General features: G+C 26.4%; 2 protein-coding genes across 9 annotated transcripts in view; both read left to right on the forward strand.

Annotated features, from left to right (window-relative positions):
* The first annotated feature begins 6,563 nt into the window (after positions 1 to 6,563).
* On the forward strand, positions 6,564 to 17,011 carry LOC145933153 (uncharacterized). Of its 6 annotated transcripts, none has more exons than XM_083032681.1 (9): positions 6,564 to 6,687; positions 8,403 to 8,655; positions 10,021 to 10,140; positions 11,095 to 11,302; positions 11,830 to 12,305; positions 13,527 to 13,704; positions 13,835 to 14,056; positions 15,722 to 15,951; positions 16,389 to 17,011. In XM_083032681.1, the coding sequence occupies exons 2-9, from the start codon at positions 8,635 to 8,637 to the stop codon at positions 16,548 to 16,550; spliced, it is 1,617 nt and encodes a 538-aa protein (XP_082888807.1). In that variant the 5' UTR covers positions 6,564 to 6,687; positions 8,403 to 8,634; the 3' UTR covers positions 16,551 to 17,011. The 6 variants fall into 6 exon arrangements, with proteins under 6 accessions (XP_082888807.1, XP_082888811.1, XP_082888806.1 ...); XM_083032685.1 differs by having other exon boundaries at positions 6,569 to 6,687; positions 8,621 to 8,655; XM_083032680.1 differs by having other exon boundaries at positions 6,575 to 6,687; positions 8,592 to 8,655.
* A 2,843-nt stretch (positions 17,012 to 19,854) lies between these two features.
* Positions 19,855 to 24,250, forward strand: part of LOC145933154 (uncharacterized) — a 43,610-nt gene continuing 39,214 nt past the window's right edge. The window contains exon 1 of one of the 3 annotated variants that reach the window (XM_083032688.1): positions 19,855 to 20,178. The gene's annotated coding sequence lies outside the window, so the exon portion shown is untranslated. The remainder of the gene's footprint in view (positions 20,179 to 24,250) is intronic. The other 2 variants (XM_083032687.1, XM_083032686.1) reach the window with 2 other exon arrangements.

The following is a 24,250-nucleotide window of genomic DNA, read 5'->3' on the forward strand; positions in this document are numbered from 1 at the left end:
ACGGAAGAAAATGAGCACGGACGTGTCACTTTTGAGAAAAAATAATCGTTTATTTTTGGTAATATCGGGATCGCTCGTTGTAGCGTAGATCGTCCTCTTGTCTGTTTCGTAGACTTACACAACTGGATTGAACGATCGTGTCGCGTGCAGTTCTTGCACGAAGTCGGTGTCGCGTCGCGAGAATCACGTGCTCGACGAAACGTTAGATATCGACGAGAATTACGTTTGCCGCAGCGATCACGACGGAGTCGCTCGAGATATAAGATGTACCGGTCACTTCCTTCGCGAGACCGAAAGAAACATTAACCTCGAACAACGACGAAAATCCCCGGCTACTTTCCGTGGTCAGGAGAATCTCACGCTTCGAGCGTTGCTGTGAGAGTGCCTGTTTCGTGCCGCGCGATGGAATTCGGAAGGATTCCGTTGTTTTGGAGATCACGCGGAACGTGGTATGATTCACGTGTTTCGTTTTTATGCATAATGTCGTTCCTTGATCGCGCGTCGAGCACGTGCCCGCATCACGATACTCGAAGCTTTAGCCCATGGAGAGAGCGCGACGCGTCTTACGGCGCGTGATCGCGACTCGCTCCCGAGCCTCACGTACCTGCCCGGAATGCGAGATTCGGTGGTTCGAGAATATTCGAAATCTCCTTTGAATTTCGAACAATATTAATCGAAGGCTAAATACAGTGCATACTCGTACATGCCAAGGGTGCGCCCACGAGTTCTGCAACTATGTAGAGCAAGATATTTGTTTTTATTTGTGATTTTTGTTTATAGGATACACACAGAGAGAATTTTCTTTTAAGAATTTATCCTGAAAATCATGGTAATCGTGAAATAATATGGAAAGAATTTTAAAAATATATTTGATTAATTTTAGTGAAACTATATTTTTAGTAAAATTAATCAAACATATTTTATATTTTATTGTGATAGATATTATTATTTTTTATTGTGATAAATATTAATCAGAGAAATTTTTATAAAATTCTTTCTTACCATATTGTCCCACGATTATCATGATTTTTAGGATAAATTCTAAGATAAAATTCTCTCTGTGCATTTTTGTATTGTATTATGATTTAAATAAATCAAGATTTCGTAATTGCACAATGATTTGCACGCTTTTGAATGAATACCTGCTCGGTTTTACCCTACCGGTAGGGCACTTTGATTACTTCGAAAAATCTTGTTGTCCTTGGTAAGCAAATATTTTTTTTCAGCAACTAGCCTTATTTTCTCAGTTTAAGGTTTACTAAACACTATTAACGATCTGTAGATTTTTTTGTCTTCTGATTTTTTGTAGTAAGACAAACTCAAAAAAGTACCCGGTTTTGCCCCACTTTCCCCTATATAAAAATTTCTAAATTTATTTACTTAATTTATTAAATTTATCTATTTTTTTACTCTACATAAATCAAGTTTTATCAAAATCAGAATTTTCTGATATCTTATTAATTTACATCTTTTAACCCTATTTATACGATATAATGTAATGCTGTTTTATTTCAATTTGTTTAATTATTAAATTTATTATAAATTTATTATTTTAAAAATATTAATACTTTAAAATTAATAATATCAAAATTAAGATAAGGCTCGTGTATAATTAAAATCAAACAATCAATAATAGGCCAACTTGCGAGCCGAATAATCAAGATGTTAAACAGATTCTTTATTAAGGAATAAATTAAACGTTTCGACAGTACAACTGTCTTTTTCAATACAAAAACTTAAATGATAGCGACGCATTATAAGGCCAGCGTGAAATAAAATTAATAATATCAAAATTAAGATAAGGCTCGTGTATAATTAAAATCAAACAATCAATAATAGGCCAACTTGCGAGCCGAATAATCAAGATGTTAAACAGATTCTTTATTAAGGAATAATTTTATTTCACGCTGGCCTTATAATGCGTCGCTATCATCTAAGTTTTTGTATTGAAAAAGACAGTTGTACTGTCGAAACGTTTAATTTATTCCTTAATAAAGAATCTGTTTAACATCTTGATTATTCGGCTCGCAAGTTGGCCTATTATTGATTGTTTGATTTTAATTATACACGAGCCTTATCTTAATTTTGATATTATTAATTTTATTTCACGCTGGCCTTATAATGCGTCGCTATCATCTAAGTTTTTGTATTGAAAAAGACAGTTGTACTGTCGAAACGTTTAATTTATTCCTTAATAAAGAATCTGTTTAACATCTTGATTATTCGGCTCGCAAGTTGGCCTATTATTGATTGTTTGATTTTAATTAATACTTTATTTTTATGTATTTATATTAATATTATATTAATTTATTTATTTTAAATTTTTAAATAGAATTAAATTTAAAGATTTAAATCGACAAAGTACAAATAGTACAGAAATCGAGAATTTTACATACTGTAGAAGTATTATCGAAAAATCAAGAGCTGACATATTATTTGATACACAGATTGATACAACGTTAGAATTGAAAGATTTTTGGAAATCAAATTTATCTGATACAAAATTTGCCTCACATAATGAAATAAAGAGAAGAGAAGAAAATGATGAAGCTGATAATCGAGTAGAAGATAGTTGTATATCGGAAAAATGCAAAATTATATAATAAATAATTATAAAAAAATTTTTGAAAAACTAAAAGAGGAGCAATATTCTGTTTTAACTCGATCATTTATTTAATTTATTAAATTTTTAAATATTAAAATTTTTAATTTATTGAATGTTTAAAAGTTTAATTCATTAAGTGTTGGTTAAATATTAAAAAAAATATTAAGAATGTTAAATGTTATAGAAAATATTAAGAAATAAAAGATTATGTATTAAAGTGAGACAAATCGAAAATGACTCATAATTAAATGCATAAGCTGTTTAAGCAACGAAAGAAGAAAATAATTAAATTAGCGCAATAGAATAACACGTAGAAATAAAAAATAAAACATAAAAGTGGACTTTGATCAGGGTCACTGATCTCCATGATCAAGTAAGATATAAAAACAAATATAGGCTAAAAGTCGCTTTTAAAAGTCTGTTAGAGCGCTCACATACTATAAGTATTATACGTCTTATAAGTATTATACATATACAGTATTAAGTCAAGAGTAGCGTGAAAGTATAATAGTTTATCAAATTCAAGGTAAATATACACAGTGTGAACAAGTGTCTTTATTAAATGTCTTTTGGCTTAGATCCTAACTCTTTAGGGATAATAACAAGGATCGAAAAAGCACTTACTGATCATTGATTTTTTCATCTAGAGTATATATAGAGCTCTTTATTAACAATAAATAATTATTTTAAGAAAGAAAAACTTAAAGTTTTTGTATATCATCTGTATCGTAATAGAAATTCTTTCTATACAAAAAGATTATATTTGTAGCAAAAAATTGTATATGTTTTGAAGAAGTTTAAAGACACTGATGACAAAAAAGAACATTCATGATTTAAATCTGTGACGAGACCTATTGCCTATAATAGGCGCTAGAAGCAAAAAATCTGAAAGAAAGAAAAAGATAAATTACAAATTTATTTTCCTTTGAAGCAGAAGAACACAATATGGATATTTCAAAAATAAAAATAAATTCTTTGGTTCTGTAAAATTCTTTTATACAATTTCTTTTAAAGAATATAGAATATATACAGAAAATGTTTCAGAAATAGGTGGCCAAAAAGAACCTATTCTCTTCACAATAAAGATGAAAACAGTCATATAAACACGGATCCGGGAACGCTTTATTTCCAAGTTATAAATATATTTTATTTACGACAGATATCTCGCGCATCGACGTCTCATAGATTATCCTTCTGTTCACCTATTAAAAGTAAACAATAATCTCCCGAATTAACTCTCTTAAATTTTGATTTTATGAAGACATCTTAAGTCTCTCGTTTATGATACGCGTGTTACTAGTGTTCCGAAATCATTTGTGTGAAAATACAATACTTTTAGAATTTTTGAACATCTTCGATAATATTAATTCTATAATTTCTACAAGAGGGCAGTTGAAATTTTTTTATTGGTATTGAAAGAAGCCGGAGATTTTGCATTACGAGTAAAGAAAATATTTTATGTAAGTCTGCAAACGTGTTCAAGTATTTGAAATTTATTTAGAATATTTTGTGAGAATACTTAGTGATTGCGTTATGTGTTATTAAACTTAAATATAATTTACATTTGAGAAATAATATTATCAAATTACAATTTGTGACATATATGTACACAATTATCTTCTTTATATGTATAATTTCATAATCTTTTTAAATATGTCTGTTTCAAGAATACACAGAATTTAAGGATACATATTTTGAATAGTACATTTATGTTACATCTAGTACATTTTTGTTTCTTAGAAATAAATAAAAATATAAAAACAAAAATATATCATGCTGTTTCATATGTGATGCATCTGCTGAAATAAAAATCAAAAACCCTATTTCTTGTTATTATTAGCTTTTCATTATTACACCATTTGATTGAATTAGTTTAAATATAATTATACTTAAAAAAAAATAAAAATTATCTATAAAAATTAACAAAAAATAGGCTCACTTCAGTTTCATTTCTGTTTCAAGAAATACTTTTGTCTGTACCTTTTTTTTAGAAATATAATTGTAAGTAGTATTATAAAATATAAGAATTGTAGTTAATAGTAATATTCGTAATTGTTTTAATACTAATAATAATATTTTTATCTAGATAAATGTAATAAACATTATTACTAATATTTGCAATAAATGTTTATATGTTTATATAATATTACAGGGAATGTTGTTAAAATACATGGCGTTGTTAGCTTTTATCAAAATTATGAAAATTCAACTATAGAATTAGCGTATGCTGTTTTCACTATGTGATTTTTTATTTATAATTATGATTTTTATCTTGAACACGAATAATTGTGCACAATTTTTGACGATGCGACTTTATTCATTTGCAATCTTTTACAAGTTAAGTAATGTAAAAGCACATTTAATGAATCAAAATGATTAGTATCGTGAGTTCTATTATAATGAAAGTATAATTAAATATAAGTGCGTAAAATATAAAATTAATATTTTTATGAATAAAATTAATAATTGTAATTAATCAAATTAAATTTAGTGAATTAAAATAAAACAGTTTTACATTGTATGGCATAAATAAGATTAAACTGATAAGAAAAATATCAAATTTTGATAAAATTTTTATTTTATCAAAAACTTAAGAAACTTTGTATTATATATATATATATATATATATATATATATATATGTGGTTAATAGATACATTTAGAAATTTTTAGATAATTATTTATTAATTATTTATTTATTATCTCAGATAAAGATTTACAGGTATATAAGGAGAAAGGTAAGAATTTAAAAGAAAGTAATATAAGATGAGACACGGTTTAGTTATAGCTGTAATCTAGCGGTATCTGTAGATATAGTAACCATAATCATTCGATTTCATTTTGATTATTAGAAAGTACTATCGTCACAGTATCACGTTGTTTGTAGTCGTGTTAACAAGTATCGAGTTCTTTAACGAGTTCTTCATCAAAACTTTTCGTATGGTAAGATTAAAAATTTTTTAATATTTTTACGATAATTCTAATATTATTTATAGTATGTCAAATAATAATAAGATTAAACTTAAAAATGGCAGAATAATTAATTATTTGGAAATATTTTTTCTACGTTGAAATTTATTGCATTGTTTGAAAAATAAGAGTATTGAATATGATAATATAGAACATTTTTGATCATTTAAGGTTAAAATTTAGATAACTTTGGGTTTTCAATTTTAGTTTAATTTTTAAAATATATATTTTTTCTTTTATATTTAAAATAATTTAATAAAAAGCTTATAATAATAAAAAATATGATTTTTGATTGTATAATATTTTTATTTCTGTTTCATATTATCACTCCGCTTTTCAAGACCTACATTTTACAATGTATTATACATAATTTTTGTACATTTTGTACAGTTTTATTTTTTTCTAATTGCTAATAATTTGCTTATCATTATTGATGCAATTATATTTTAAATTAATTGTTTTGTTGCAAAAAGTGATTTGTATTAACCGATCCTTTTCTATAAATTTAGAATAAAAAGTTAAAATAATTTTATTTTATAATATTATATAACGCAATAGATATTTTTTTATATAAAGAGTGCAAAGAGAGTAAATATTGAAAATAATTTTTTCAAACTTTCATTGATGTTGTTAAAGATGTGATGATTCTTATAAAACTTTTGAATAATTTGATGAAATTCAAATATGTTTGCTTTTGTATAAAAGTAGAAAAATAAATATATACTTGTATATGTAACATGTGCTTTCAACTTTAGCAATTTCACAAAATTACCTCAAGCTAGCTTGATGATAATATTAGACAAAAATGTTTGATGATAGTTACTGCGACGATTACATTACATACATTACAAACAATAGAACAATAGAATTTATGAACTATGCTTTTCATACCAATCGAAAGCGAAATGGATCAGAGAGAGGGAAATCGCGTGTAACCTGCAAACTGTACATACTGTACATACATTCGATTCAAGTAGAAGTTATAACAGTTCACATTTGTCCACGATCAGATGTAGATTGTTGTTCGTTTATGTCGTATATGTTTTATATCGTATATATCGTTTATATCGTATATGTTTTACGTTTATTGGAAAGGGTGCGAGATCTTGTGAGGTAGTGTAAAAGCTTTTTTATCTTTCCGAATCTGCTAATCAATTGTTTGATATTAAAGTAAACCAAGTTTATTAAAGTGCAATGATTAAATCGCAATTTTATATGATTTTTATAATTAAATAATTAAATAGAATAATTAAAATTTATAAAAATATAAAAATATTTCTAAAAGACAGATTTATAATTTGTTCACTAAAATGTGTTAACTTGACTAAACCTTTCAACTAAATTACTATTTTGTTAATTGAACATATATTAGTATTTAAGTCAAATATACCTTTTGTTAGATTTAATACGTTATATTTGATTTAAATATTTCTATATGTTCAATAAAATAATATTTAGTTGAAAGGTTTAGTCAAGTTAACAAATTTTTTTTCAGTGTACTAGCTAAAGCAGAACAATCCAATAAAAGTATTTGTTGCTATAAAATTAGCGTAGCTTTATTGGAAATAAGAAATAAGAATTAATTATCAAATGTAAAATATTTTTTTAGATTTAAAAATTTTAAATTATTTTTAACAAATAAAGGCTAATGGCCCGTATTCTGAGCTCATATTGATCTCTAAATGTGCATTTAAATGCCTTAGATGACATAATTAATATAATGGTATTTTAAGTGCACATTTAGCAGCACATTAAATCATCACTTTTAGCTTAAATGTGCAACTTTATAGTAAAAATCCTATTCAGAACCACATTTATAGCACATTTATGCCATTCTCAATAAATATGATCAAAGCCATATTTATAAGTACATTATTTATACGTGATAGCGGTGCGCTATCATTCGATGCTTCGTAAGTTTGATTAATTCTATCACTGTTATACAATTAATATTTTATTAACAAAAATATTACAAATCAAATTCCTGTAAATAATAACAATTTTATACATAACAATATTAATAATGTTTGGTTCAATTCTGAAATTTATTCTTCTAAAAGTATAGTAGTGTATAAAGTAGAATAAAGAGTATATTTCTTTTAATGCTATTTTCACTTTGAATGATTAATTAGGACGAAGAATCTGACTTTAGTCGTATTACTAATATATTTATCTGCGCCTCTAAATGTGTTGATAAATATGAACTCAGAATAAAGACTTTAAACTCATAATATTTGCATATAAAATATCAATTCTTTGCAATCTACATATATGTATGTACATACTATATGTCAAAAATCGAGCATATCTCTTTATAAAATTGTTCAACATGTGCGCGTATAAATGTATAGTATGTATATAAAATATTACACATGCGCTAAAAATTATTTAAAAATATTATTTAACATTAAATATTAATAAAACATTGTCTTATATTATTTTTCAATTTTTGGATTTGATTATTGTTGGTTGGAATCAAAACAACATTTTAAAATTACGTTATCCAATAAAAAGATATTTTAAGATTAACAATTAATTAATTATATAATTGCCGACAAAATTGTTATTACAACATGAATTATACAATATCAGCACATTGTTCTTTCTCTAATTTAGGAATATTAAAAATTATTCTTAATGAATTATGTGCTATATATATTATAATTTTGATTTAACAGATATTCACTTTAGAAAAGAATCTTTTTATTGCTGAAAAATCCTATTATCTTAATATTAAAAATTGCTTAATTAATTATGACGTATGTGTTATCATTTGCCACATATATCAATTTTGCTTTAACATTCAGCTAATATTCATTTTATTTCAGAGAAACAATCACAATTTCAATGATTTCAGAAAAGAAATCTATTTATTACAGGAAAATTCTTTTATCTTATATGCATTGACATACATACATATTTAATTTAATCAACTGACTCGGCCATGAAACAGTTTATTGAATGTAATTGTTTGTGATACAGTGATATCATTGTGACACTATTATTTCTTGATTCAGAATTTTATATATAGGATTTGATTACTCAGATATTTATAGCAAAATGATTGCGGATAATTCAAAGGTAAATATAAAAGCAGTTCATACACACACACACACACACACACACACACACACACACACACACACACACATACATATACACACACAGGGTGTACAAAAAGTTTTGGTATGGCAAAATATGTAGAAAAATGTAAGTTTTATAAAATAAATATTTTAGAGAAAGTTGTAGGGTTTAAGAAAGTCTATTTGCTTTATCAGTTTGACCTTGACTGACATCGCCAAGATCAGCACAAGGTTTTTAATCTTAAATTTTTTTAAATAAAACATTAAATTATTTATCACATTCTTATAGCTACTTTTGGGAATTTCAAAACATTATAATTTTATTTGTTTTGGATCAATTGTTTTATTGAACTTTTTAAGATAAGATGTCGGCGATTATAATTTTACCCAAAATGAAATAAGTGGAGATAGATATTTGCTGAGTACGGGCCAATTATTCAGAATTACGAGAATGATTTCAAATTAGTTGGCCGCCAACATTAACATTATCTGATGTACATCGCGAGGATGCTTGATCAGAATTTGCACAACATGTAATCCTTAGAAGGGCCAAGATGGATTCGTGTGGGACATGGATAAAGTGAGAATCGGACTGAAGTAGAATATTATATAGACAAGTGAGACAGAGATGGTTATACCTTTCTTGGGATACACATCAGATAACATTAGCACATTAGTGCTGACATACACACAAACTGACTGTCAACTTAGCGTCAATCTTATCATTAAACTTCTTCATCTTACTCCCTCTTCATCTCCATCATATATCCTATTCTCACTTTAGCTCATCTATCATCTCTTCTCCGCATATGGATAATACGATGTGGTATCTCTATTTATTTCATTTTGGGTAAAGCTAAAGTTGTCGACATCTTATCATAAAAAGCTCAATAATTTCGAAACGGTTGATTCAAAATGAAAAAGATATTATAGTGTTTTGAAAAGGTCTCAAAAGGGATATAAGAATATGTGATAAAAAATAGGAGGCTTTGTTTAAAATTCAAGACGACCTTGACGTCATCCAAAGATTAAACTAATAAGGCCAGACAAAAAACATTTTTAAATTCTACAAACTTTTATCTGCAACATTATTTTATAAAGCTTACATTTTACGAGATATTTTTCCGTCCTGGAACTTTTTATACAACTCTGTGAATATAATATTTATAAATATATGCATATATACATATACATATACAATATAACTATATATTATTATAATCTTATAATATTTTTATATAATATCTAAACCATCAATGTAGCAATAGATGCAGATTAAATACAGAAAGCGCAAGTTTGCTAGAAAGATTTGCAAAAATATTATAATTATTTAAAGTAACACATTTTTCTATTATATTTTTAGAACTTTACTGTGGAAAATAATGTTTACAAAGGAAAAGTAACGTCTTATACTGCTAACTATAAAAGTCTTGGAGAGATGATATGGACTAAGATTAAAAGCAATGGAGATAAAATTGCACATGTAAGTCAATCTTTACGTGTGATATGATATAAAATGTTTTAGTAAAAAAAACTTTTAGCATTTACAGTTTCATTTAAGTAAATAAAAAAATCTTGAAACAAAAAAAATTTTTTAATGTTAGTACTTGTATATGTATATTGATATTGATGATGGAGATAACAGATTTTATTAATAATAGCTTTAATTATTGCGCGTTTATAAACACTATATAGCTCTTTTGGTAAAACATGTTCTTTTAAACAATTGAACAAATAAAATGGAAAAAAATTATACCAATATTTTAATACAGAGTTAAACAATAAACCACATTATTAAGAAAATGGTTAAAATATTATAGTGTTGTGTTATAATAGAAGTAACAATATATGTATATAAGCGTTTTCCGTTTTGCATATTATGATATAATATATGTATTTGCAGAGGAAAACAGGTTTTTCTAGTACTTATATGTTTTTATTGTAATAATTGTATTATATAAAGAACAAAAAACTTGTCAAAAATTACATAAATAAAGATATCCATATCGAAGAAAAACAAAGATCTTACAATAATTGCAACATAATTGTTTAATTATACAACTTTTTTTGTCTTGTCTTGAATAAATATATAATAAAATTGCCAATCTTTTATTCCTAATTTGTCGAGGAATAAAATGTTATAATTACATTTAAAAAAAACAATATACATATATTTTATTATTTTATTTTAAATAATATTAAATAATATTAAATCATTAATATTATTCAATATAATTCGCATGTAGATATTACAATAAATATAAACACTTATAAGAAACTACACAGGATATTTCAGGTGCCTCATTTAAATTTAATTTAATATAATTAATGTTTACCATTTTATTATTAATGTATATCATTATAATATATATAGTTAAAACAAATTTGCAATAAAAACTTAATGAACATTCAAAGTATAATAGCAACAATATCGTAGTTGGATGCACTCACAGAAAATGTGGTAACTTATGCGGAGTTACAAGGCAAAGTCGTGAGATGCGCGTTGTGGTTGCAAAAACAAGGAATTAAGTCCGATGATGTTGTCAGTTTATGTACCAGTAATCATCTAAATTCTATTGTGCCTTGCTTGGCGGTAATTTACATCAATGCGATTATTAATCCATGGAACGAGAGCATGGATTTGCGTAAGTTTTTTTAACGATAAATAATCGATGTAATACATTATTAATTATTACATTGCATTAGAAATTAATGTTCAGATAATTTCAATATAATTTAAATGACAGAACACACACACACACACACTTAATGCAATTATATCTATCTTGAATTTTTTAGATCTCATTTCTTATGTATAATGACATTTTTTATTACTTATCTAATAAATTTTTTAATTATTTATGTAATGATATCTAGCGTAGCATTTGTCATTCAGTGATTTGTTGATGTAGCTTTAATTAATTAATGTACTATTTGTCATGCATTGCATTTGATTAATATTCAGATAATTTTAATGCAATTTTAATGTAATTTCAATATAATTTCAATGACAGCACACACACATTTAATACAATTATATTTATATTAAATTCATTAGATTTTATTTTTTATTATTCATGTAACGATATTTTTCTATTATTAATGACATTTAAGTATATTTAGTGATTAGTTTTATGTAGCTTTAATTAATTAATGTGCTATTTGTCATTAGAAACCGCGCTGCATGTCATGAAGCTGACTACTCCGAAAATAATTTTCTGCAGCGAGAAAGCCGTGAACGTTATCTCAAACGCGATGAAAGAGAGCAACTGCAACCCCACTGTTGTGGTTTTCGGTGATCATCCTGATGCCATCTCGTTTTCCGACATTTTGAGCATGTATAGCGATGCGGAAGTGGCGAATTTCCGGTTTGTCGAACTCGACGATATAAAAAAAACAGTGTGCATTATGCACTCATCAGGTACTACGGGGATGCCGAAGGGCGTCGAAATGTCCAATTACTGTCTATTACGCATCGGTGAGGATATAAGTATAAATTTGACCAATGCGGTGTCAATTTGGTTCTCATCACTCTATTGGATCAGCGGAATACTGATGAACATAAAATCAATCGTGCAGGGCGCCAAAGTGATCCTCTATCCGGAATTCGATGAAGAGATGACGTGTATATTGATCGAGAAGTACAATGTAAGAGTAAGCTAAGAAACAAAGGATGTTCATAACATTGCTCGGGCAAAAAAAGTCTTTTTTGTTAAAATCGTAGAAGCAAATTATTTTAAATTTCTGTGTTCTTCTGATTTAAAAATGAAAACAATAATAATAATTTAATACCATAATTTAATAATTTAACATTAATTAAACAAATTTTTAAGAAATATTTTTATCGGCTCTCAGTATTTAATAAATAAATAAATATGATTTTTTAAAAACGACCAATAGAGCCAAGCACGAAAATTAATTCTAATTTTTAGAACTGTATCTCTTGGTTTGAGATTACTAAGTTCCATCAATTCATAAAAATTAGAATTAATTTTCGTGCTTGGCTCTATTGGTCGTTTTTAAAAAATCATATTTATTTATTTATTAATTAAACAATAATAATTTTTAATAATATATTAAAATAATTGAATTTTTTACTAGAGATATTTTTATAAATAGTGATATAAATAGTGATATAAATAGTAATATAAATAGTAATGTAAATAGAGAACTTATCTTGTTAGAAAAATGTCATTAGTTTGCTATTAAAGCTCATTTATCTTATCTTTAGAGAGCTCATGTATTTTATCTAAAAGAATTTTTCTATTAAAATTGTATAAACGATTAATTTTAAATCTCTGTTCTTTAGATTTAAAAATAATAATTAAAAATATTAAAATATCTGGATTTTTTGCTAGAGATTTTTTTTATAAATAATGATTAATTTTACAATACATCAATAATATACTAAAGCTTTTCTTATTCTTATATAAAAATTATTCTTGTATATATAAATTATTTATATATATATATATATATATATATATATATATACCTATATATATAAATTAGATGAATAAAATTGAGTATTTTTTAAAACAAAATTTAACTTTGTATAAACTTATCATTCTTAGAAAACATACCATTAATTTGCTATTAAAAGTCATTTATCATTTATTCAAAGACTTGCGTTCGTCAATAAAAATGCCTAGTATCATAATAAATACTAAAACTTTACGATGATATCTTAAATAGCTTTGAGTTATACATGCATAAGTTTTAAAAATATCAGACATCATATTTTCTTGCGCACTATTATAATGTGTATTCATTAGGTAAATTACATAATATGTATGTACGTTTGTACGTGACTGGCATATGCACTGTTTATGCAGAAACATGAATCTTTTCTTTTTTTTATCTTACTAGGTAACAGTGATTTTCTTAAGCACGAGTATGATAAACCGATTTCTCAGAGCGGGTTACATAAAGAAGTATACATTGTCATCTTTGAAAATCATAATCTGTGGCGGCGCGATAATCAAGCCAAAAGCACAGAAGGAAATGAAACGTATCTTACCGCATGTTCAAATGTTACAAGGTTACGGTAGGTATATCTTATTGTTAGTGTAATAAAATATTATAAATGCAATATCAATATGTAACAAACAAGATAAATATATAATAAGTAAATAAAAAAGATTTATGGAAATTCTATTATTTATTTCGTTTTTTAGGAATGACAGAACTCGGTGGAATCGCGACGTTGCAGCTTCCGCATCACAAAGATGGATCTTGCGGGACAGTAACCGAAAATGTGCAAATGAAAGTCGTAGATCAAGAAAACGGAAATGTCCTCGGTCCGAATAATCCGGGAGAATTGTGGATAAAGACATCGACCATAATGAATGGCTACTACAGAAATCCTGAAGCGACAAAAAGCACTATTGATGAACAAGGTAAAGAAACTTTTCTCATTTTTAAAATATTAACTATGATATAATTAAATATAAATAAATAAATATTTAATAAATAAATATGATTTTTAAAGTTGGCCAATAGAGCCAAGCGCGAAAATTAATTTTAATTTTTCGGAACTGTATCTCTTGGTTTGAGATTACTAAGTTCCATCAATTAATAATCCTCGAACTTACAACGGGAAAATAGGCGAGAAAAATATTGGTCCGAAAAGTCGCTGAAGCGGGAATTGAACCCGCGTCTTTCGCTTGCCGGGCGACTGCTCTTACCACTAAGCTATTCAGACCCTTTCGATCCTATATTTTTCATTTGCCTTATAATAGATGTTAGTAAATAGCGCCATGATTAGGCCCAGGCGCGAATATATAAATTAAGAAATATTTTTATTGGCTCTCAATATTTAATAAATAAATATGATTTTTAAAGTCGGCCAATAGAGCCAAGCGCGAAAATTAATTTTAATTTTTCGGAACTGTATCTCTTGGTTTGAGATTACTAAGTTCCATCAATTAATAATCCTCGAACTTACAACGGGAAAATAGGCGAGAAAAATATTGGTCCGAAAAGTCGCAGAAGCGGGAATTGAACCCGCGTCTTTCGCTTGCCGGGCGACTGCTTTTACCACTAAGCTATTCAGACCTTTTCGATCCTATATTTTTCATTTGCCTTATAATAGATGTTAGTAAATAGCGCCATGATTAGGCCCAGGCGCGAATATATAAATTAAGAAATATTTTTATCGGCTTTCAATATTTAATAAATAAATATGATTTTTAAAGTCGGCCAATAGAGCTAAGCGCGAAAATTAATTTTAATTTTTCGGAACTGTATCTCTTGGTTATTGAGCTGAAGCTGTAAGGCTCAGAGATATTTTGTGAGGTTACCTCGCGGGAACTCAACGAGTCTAGGTGTCAGGAAGGCGGAAGGGGGTGGTATACGCTTTCGGGCAGGGTACGCGACAAACAACACAGCCGTAGAGTAATCAAACTTTATAATTATCTTTGGCAACGGTACAAAAGGTATTCAACGAGATCGCGGACACGCGTCGGATATACGACCGTACAGTTCGCAGTCCCAGAAACGAAAATAAATATTTGTTATCTACTATTAATTTATATTATATCGATAAACTAAATAAATTAAAAAAGATTATTTTTACATAAAAAAATAAACTAAAGAAGCTGTAATTTTTATATCAATCAAATATAGCTCAATTTAGAGTTTATAACAAACATATGAATATGTAAAATATATATATTGTAGACATGTCTAAAAAAATGTCTAAAAGACACTATAAGCAAAAAAATTGGTATACTATGCGGAGAATTAATTCTAATTTTTTTAATTAAAAGTTCTTATTTTTGCTGTTATCATTGCTTACTATGGCTACAATTATGTCATTTAGAAAGTTAGCCATTAGACAGTGAAACATTAAAGTTTATAGTTAAGTATATTAATATTAAAGATCTTTATAATATTTCTAGATTAAAATATAACATAGAATAATTTTTAGTTGTTTATCGAAAACTTTAATTTGAGCCATATTTTGTCACTTTATAAAATTTGGCTTTAAACTAGTTATGAAAAATAGATTTCTTTATTAAATCAAGCAAAATTATGTTAAAAATAAGTTTTAATCTTTCTAGTATGGCTGCATTCGGGTGACATCGGTTATTTCGACGAAGACGGGGAACTCTTCATTATCGATAGAATAAAAGAGCTCATAAAGTATAGAGGACATCAAATCTCACCTGCAGAAATCGAAGGTGTTTTGATATTACATCCAGCAGTGTTGGAAGTTGCAGTACTAGCAGTGCCTCATGAAATAGATGATGAACACCCTATTGCTTATGTCACTAAAATGCCTGGATCCAAGGTACAATCTTATTGCAAAAATGTGATAAAAATTATGAAATAATATTTTAGCAATTGTGAATTGAGAAATGTTGGAAATTATCCGAGAAATTTTTTTAAATATTTTTATTTATTTATTTTTATAATATACATTTTGATTAATTTTTAACAAGTTTATTTTAAATTTAACAAGTTCAATATCAAATTTTTCCCTATCGGACTATTACGTATGTACAAACCTTGATTTTTAGAAATCTTTGTTAAATAACGAGCAATAGTAAAACTATTTAAGAGTTACTCAGATAACTTTGACAACATATGTCAAGATTATGTGGGTTGAGTCCCCTTTTGTCAATATTTACCTTTAATACAATATATAATATATTTTACACAATATATAAAATATTTTAAAAATATAAAGTATATTATGTCCGCAATGTAATCAAATTGCGTGTGTAGGTGATAGAGAAAGAATTAATAGACTTGGTGGCAAATAATATGATGGATCAATATAAACTTCGTGCTGGAGTCATATTTTTGGATGCATTTCCTTATACAGGCTCAGGAAAAATCGCAAGGAAAGAATTGAAAGTGATGGCTAAGAAATTAGCCGTCAAATAAAATAACAGCATATATTTATATTTTTTATAATTATTAGTATAATTATATAATTATAATTAAAAAAAATGTTTTTTCTCGATAATTGTGCAAAAAAGTTACAAAAAAATATTTTAGGAATTATTAAATAAAAATACATGATTAAGACGGCGATTTTTTTGTGTTATAAGATGCTTTTCAAACGTACTACAATTAAACTTTAAAAACCTCGCTGAGCAAAGCGGAAAGTGGAGAGAACAATTTTGAAATTTTACATGTATATATGCATCAATCATATCAATCTATGTTATCAAATATGACGATTTTGTAATAAAATGTAAAAAAATATTAAAGAGTTAATGGATATTTATTTCAAAAATTAATAAAATAACTTTGACAAAAAGACAACTTAAAGTTTAATATTTATAAATTAATTGAACAATAGAAATTAATGCTGAACAATAAATCTCTATCTAATCGTTTTTTTAAAGAGCTATTAACTTTTAGAAAAAAAATGTTTAAAGTAAAAATTGTTTGACTTTTAGCATAGAATTTGATTATATGTATTACTTTTTTAATAAAATAATTATATTTAAAATTTTATAATTATTTTCTACTGCTTTCTTCAAATTTCACAAGATTTCGTATTTAATTGTGACACGTTTTATAAAACTTTTATAACAAGGAAATTATCGTATAAATCAAGTATTTTTATCTAATGAGATATCAGTGCGTAACGATTTATTTGACTCATATTATATATATGTATATGTGTGTGTTATATGTGTTTATATGCGTTTGTGTAAGCAATTATTTTTTATATCATTTCAAAAATTAATATTTTATTGTAATTGATATAAAAATGAGCAACTATCTTAAAGAAATAAATATAATCTAAATTATATTTTTAATTATATTTAAATATTATGAACGCGTTGTTGTAAGTAGATAAAGTAACACATGTGTTTGATAAATATAATGGATATATAAAATTGTCTGACAATTTAGTTAATAAATATTAGATATATTAGGTGAGTCAACTGAAAATCTTAAATATTTTTTATCCCGTAATTTATTGAATACAAAAGATACACACTTACATTACTTTTCTAGGTTTCCGTGACGTGTAATACAAGTGTTTCAGTGCTTTCAAAGTACATAGATACTTCTAGAAAAAAAATCTTTTATCTGAGAGCGTAGGCACTCATGCACCGCTTGCTTCACTTCTTCGTATATATGTATATATACTCACTCACACACACACACACACACACACACACACACACACACACACACACACACACACACACACACACACACACACACAATATTAGCATATCCTATATAGGATATCCTAAAAATATTGGGACTCCGGAATATCTCGAAAAATATAAGTTTTAAAACTTCTAACAAATGACACTCTTTTTCTTAAAAACAACTATGTGTGTTTTCTTTATACCAAATGACTTCTCTCATTATTTTGTGCATAGAAGTATTAAGGTAAGATCGATGAAAAATGAATATTTTACGTGATATTTCATAATTTATGTAAGATTATGTTAAATTAAAATATAAGATGTCTTGTAAATTATTCACTTTTTAAGTATCCTTATAACTGTTTATACAGAATATTGCGATAAATTGATTTATATAAAACAAATATAAAGTTCCATTTAAGAAATTGAAGATTATCTTGTTCTGACGTTGGCAACGTCACCCAGGATCAAAATGATAAGATCAATAAATAGATATTTATAAACCCTTTAATGTTTATCTGAAATATTTTTTTATAAAACTTATATTTTTTAATATATTCCGTAATCCCGATCTTTTTGGAACACCCTGTATATTTTACGTTCAATAAACATCAGTTATATAAGGAATGAGTTGCAGTGTGAGAATGAGTTTGCTTTATTTTTCTTATATAAAGAATACTATGTGTGTAATGATACGTGACGCGTGTGATAATCGCGTATGAAAAATAACTTCCTTATATATACTGCAGTTGATTCGGAGTCAACTTAAAGAGGAGAATACACTAACCTAAAGCTTATAATTCAATTAAATTAAGTTCTCGAAATTTACAATGTACAAATGTAAAATAAAATAAGCATTAAAAAATCAGTATTCTCATTTTTCTAACATATATGTAAGTGAAAGTTATCAGTAAAATATACTTTATTGTAAATAATTGATAATTGTTTTAATGAATTATATACACATTATGTTACATATATAAATAATACGGCGAAACTGAAGTGCGAATAATAGATTAATTCTAAATTTATAAAAAAAATATTTTTTAAACTTTACAATACCTAACTTCTTTCGTATAAAAAATATTGTTTTTGTACATTTTAATAAATATTTTTTGTAAATAATCTCATATTCTTTCTTCTGACTGATTAGAAAGTAAGCTATGTGAATTGTATACAATATTTCTCAATATATTTTTTCTATTTTATTTCAAACTTTGTATTATTGTAGTATTGTTACGAAATGTGTTTATCATGTATAAGTAATACAATGTCACGTATTAGAGATCAATTACTAAAAAAGAACAATGATATATAACAATTAAAAAAAAATTAAGATAGGAAATAGATAAATTAAGAAAAAATCGTGCCAACGCGATCATGGTTGGCATCTAAAATAAGTGTTCTTTTACATTGTGTTTAAACATAATGCACGAATATCAATTATTGTCAAGTAAAATATTAATGGCATTCAATCGATTTACATTTCGAAATGTAAAATTAATAATCTACATATTTCCATATACATACCAACATATACAATTCTTATCTAACTGAAATTAGAAAGCTCGATATTTATAATGCCCATCATATAATATGCTTAAAAAGATTACATATATAATTGTGAGAAAATAATGATATGCAATCGAGTAGCTGTCGAACATCGAGATAAGAAGATAGTGTTAAAATTATATTTATCATAGAAAATTATAATAATTATTTGTAGTTATTTTTAATGCATTCTATATATACCTAAAGTTATTATTATTACATATATATAAAGAGAAAGAAGAGAATTATTAATATTACACATTTATTCCAAAGATTATATTGTAAAATTATAAAAATATAAATAATAATAATAAAATATAATAATAATTCTTTTATTAAAGAGACTTTATGGCAATAAAGTTTAATATCAGAATGAGCAGCAATTTTTATATTTTTCTAATCAATTTTACTCTTCTTGTGATTTGCATTTTACAGAAAAAAAGAACTTTTATATCATTTCAATTATCTTTTGTTTGATATTTGATTGTGTTTAGTCTATCTTATCTCGCGCAAGTGAAAGTAGAGAGGATATGTGCCACTTACTTGAGTCGATTTGCCACTTACTTGATGCTACCACAAACTCGCGCTATATCGATGAGATTAATCTTTAAGTAGTGTTACGCGGATGACAGAATACTGTCAGTATTCTCTTGGCTACCACACATAGTGCAACTAGTGAGCAAACGTGTCGCAGCATCACCTATGATGCAAAAGTTTTTCTTCTCGCGAGTGTACGACTAATTAAGAAACCAAGTCAGCATTATTATCGCATAAATAAATAGGTGAAGTTTAGTCTTCTCAAGTCATTAAAAAGGAACTGCATAACTCGTGTTTTTGAGAAACTGGTACTTATTTTCGCGTTTCGACATTTATTAAATTAACGTATCATTCTATTCTGTGTAATTCAATTTACTAAGTGCTTAACTCTCTATTTTAAATATTTTTGACACATATACACACACATTTTAATTTGCATGAGACAAAATATCTATATCTTTTTTTGTAAAATAAATCTTGTAACTTAAACAGTTTTTATTTTGTTATTTAATTTTATTTTTGACAAATAAATATAATAATTGATATATGAAAAATTTTAAAAACTTTCTCAGAAATTATCTTGACAGTTCGATAATATAATTAAGTATAAATCTTTTATAAAAAAAGGAAAATATTTTTAACTTAATTTTAGATATAGAAATTGTATGCGTGAATTTGTGTTGTAATGGATTGTCTCGGCTGGTTGGCAGCCAAGTAATTGAGTATACAGGGTGTCCCATTTTAAAGTTTATTGATAACTTAAAAATAAAATATTTTCGGGAAAAATGTTCCATATAAAAGTTGTAGGGTTTAAAGGAGGTATAATATCGTGATCTAAAATTGTTTCCAGGTTTTTCAAAGTCATTTAGAGGTTAACACAGTTTTCTTAAACAAAACCCACCCATTTTTTTACATAAAAAATTATAATTATATATATACAGGGTGTCCCAAAGCACCCTTATCAACGCTCGTGAGGTAATAGAACGGATCATTTGGAGACGATTTTTCCTCAGCGAAAATGTCGAGAGAGGTCATCATTTTTTGCATATTCTCAATTTTTGTCATCATGTATCTTTGTACCTTAAATTAAAATTCTATTAAAGTAAACTCTACCTGAAATTAACTGAAGAATGTGAATTTATTATTATTTTATTTCCACAAGGCTTAGTTTGCGAAAAACCCTTTATTTTCAATCGCTTATAACTCGAAAATTATTGGTATCTCAACATTTTTGTTGAGGAAAAATCGTCTCAAAATGATTCGTTCTATTATCTCACGAGCGTTGATAAGGGTGCTTTGGAACACCCTGTATATTAATTATATTATATAGAAATTATATATTAAATTTTAATATTATGTATATAATTATAAATTATATATATTATATGGAAATTATATATACATATGTTAGACTCAAAGACTCAAAGACCGAAAACGCTCATTGAGCGAAAAAATCGATCACAATGCATTACGACTTCTCAGATTCAGCCACAACACGAAATTTGTGTCCTGGCTATCAAAAACGCTCATAACGCGTTCTGGCACATTCACAAAGCAAAATTCGTGTTAAGGTTCTTTTGATAATTGATCAAAATGCATTTTGGCAATGTAAAAATGCCACAACGCGTTGTAGATATCTATTGATGCAGCCACGATGTAATGTGATAAAAATAAATTATAAAATAAAAAATTAAATTATAAAGAAAATTAACAGTTAATTTTATTAATCCTATGGCTTTTATAATAAAAAAAGGCAAAAAATTAATTTATTTTATAAATTTAATATTTAAAATAAAATACTTCTCTTGACGCGCGAGTATGTTAATCCACATTACACACATATGATTACACACAAACTATCAAAACATATGATTGTCAAATTAAAAATTGATATATGTTAAAAGTACGATCATATAAATAGACCTGGACACTCTTTGTCGCAAACATAGGAAAGAGTGGGACCCAAGTGAAGTCAGAAAACTAATATGGCGTCGGAAGAAGTAAACCTTATCGCGCATGCGCCGCGGAATTGCTGCATGCTTTGAATGATAAAATTAAATAATTTATTACTTCTAAGTGTTTAACCGATTAACAAACAAGTATGTAACATCAATAACTGAAAAAAAATATTTTTCAAAAGAAACAATATTTATATACACTATATTTATGTACACTAAAAATGTAAAGATAACATTTTTTAAAGTCATTTTAAATATCAGAAAAATCATGTAAAATAGTTTGAAAAATGACAAAATTCAAAGTAAAATGATGAGAAAAATGAAAAGGCAAGAATTATATATATTTATATTTATATAAGCATAAAATTTCAATTTCTCTAAATAATAGAAATTGAATTAACATTATTAAAAATATAATGCGATAACTATAATACATAAAATATATTACATTAAATACATAAAAAGTAATTATTATATTAATAATTAAAAAATGATTATAATATGACAACAGTTTTAGGTTTTACAAAATTTCGATATCTTTTTTTTATGCATACTTTGTTTTTCGATATTTGTATTAAGTTGATACGTGAATTGTCTCATTCTCATTGTTACATAATATTTGATAGAAAACGCTAAAATTTCTTCAGCATGCTTTGTGCAAGGAAATGAGAATCTATAGGTGTCAAGCATTTCACTTATAGTTTCTAAATAAGCATCTACTGAATGTGCATGTTTATTAAAGCAAGATTCTAAGGTTTCAATCATTTTAAAAAATTTCATATTATAGTGAATTAGATTTCTTCGAGATTTGAGATTTACTAATTCTGCTTCAGGAACTTGATTACAATTACTTGTGCTTTGTAACGCTTTTATACAAGTATCACATTTTGTATATTTTTTAATCCATCGTATCAAATAACCTGAAAAATGTTAAATATATAATAAAAAATACATATTCTAGCAAGTAAATTGTCATGTTGATCTCTGTGTTCTGTGTGTGAATCGCAGAATATTTTCAGATGAGAAATGCTTTTCACAAATATAATGATTTTTGTTACGCCGATGGCATTTTGCCATTCATGTCGACGTTTTTTATCTTTAGGAACTGAAAATATTGATAATTTTAATTGATTTTTGTGATTTGTTTTACAACCAGGGATGGCACAGTAAGATGGCATAATAAAATATTTATTGCAAACTTATTTTTATTATTGAACTTTTTTCTAACCACAGTTTTGATAATGAAATGACAGCTGTAATCATGACATATCGATACATTTCAATATGAATATATATATATATATATATATATATATATATATATATATTATATCGCACATGCGCAGAAAATTTTTACTTCTTCTGACGCCACATTGGTTTCATTTGGGGGACACTTGCCGAGCCTAAGTGTCCAGAACTGTTTATATGATCGTGGTTAAAAGCGCCGCTGATGCGATAGAAACGTGAGACGTAGAATTTTCTGGAGACGACCAAGGTGAAAAAAAAGATGTTTCTTAATTAATTTTTTGTTTTGAAATTTGCTTAGTAATACCTCTGATGATGGATCACGTAGAACAAAAATAAAGATATTTTCCTTATATAATTATATATAATTAAGACTCAAGGCTATCCATTAAGATCATTAAGAATTCGATCCGCTCAGTCGTTATATGAGATACGATAATATGAAAGCTAATAAGAATAATGCATAATATGACTCGCAACTGAATCTTTCGCGTCTAAATATATCCATAAAAAAACTTACCTTTTTAAAAAAAGGTAAAAAAAGGGCGCCAAGTGAAGGTGTTACATAGAAAACAGTATTATTTTTAAATTATTGTAAAAAACTGTTCTACAAAATAATATCAGTTAAAAAATTCTACAAAATAATTATGATATCAAAAAATTGCGTATGTTTCATAAAAAATTTTATTTTTTTTATTATTTTAAAAATTTAGAAAAAGTTACTCAGTCAAATATAAATGTATTTTGCAAATTATCTGATCTGGTATAAAATTTATCACAGAATCATCTTTGTATTTTTAAGAATGATGCATCTGCACAGTCAAAACGATTTAGACCCGGCATTGAAACGATTAAAATGACGAACAAAAACTTGGCGTGCCCGGTCGGAGCACAATTGCTAAATTTAAAAATTAACTTTAATATTACATTATTATTTAATTTAGCAGCGCCAAGTTTTTTAATAAAAAAAATTTTTTTATTTGTATTTATTTTTAATTTTTGCATAAATTTAACTTTTTAATATTTCTATTAATTTTAATTTAATTTAATTTTTTTTGTTTTGTATTATCTTTTTTTTATTATTACAATTCTACATGGGTTTGCAATTTCCAGCGTAAAGGTACAAGTTTCTACTTTCACATGGCGCAATTAGTACTCTGCGTTGATACCACTGCTT

The sequence above is a fragment of the Prenolepis imparis genome, unplaced genomic scaffold, assembly GCF_030444845.1.
Source record: "Prenolepis imparis isolate NDT839.2.m4 unplaced genomic scaffold, iyPreImpa1.0 SCAF_2, whole genome shotgun sequence".
Taxonomy (NCBI): domain Eukaryota; kingdom Metazoa; phylum Arthropoda; class Insecta; order Hymenoptera; family Formicidae; genus Prenolepis; species Prenolepis imparis.

Excerpts from the sequence above, each read along its gene's own strand:
- LOC145933153 (XM_083032680.1), top strand. The coding sequence starts at position 6,605 with ATGTCGTATATGTTTTATATCGTATATATCGTTTATATCGTATATGTT. Across the intron at positions 14,057-15,721 it reads AAGCACTATTGATGAACAAG|TATGGCTGCATTCGGGTGAC; the intron begins GTAAAGAAACTT and ends TAATCTTTCTAG. Across the intron at positions 15,952-16,388 it reads CTAAAATGCCTGGATCCAAG|GTGATAGAGAAAGAATTAAT; the intron begins GTACAATCTTAT and ends TTGCGTGTGTAG.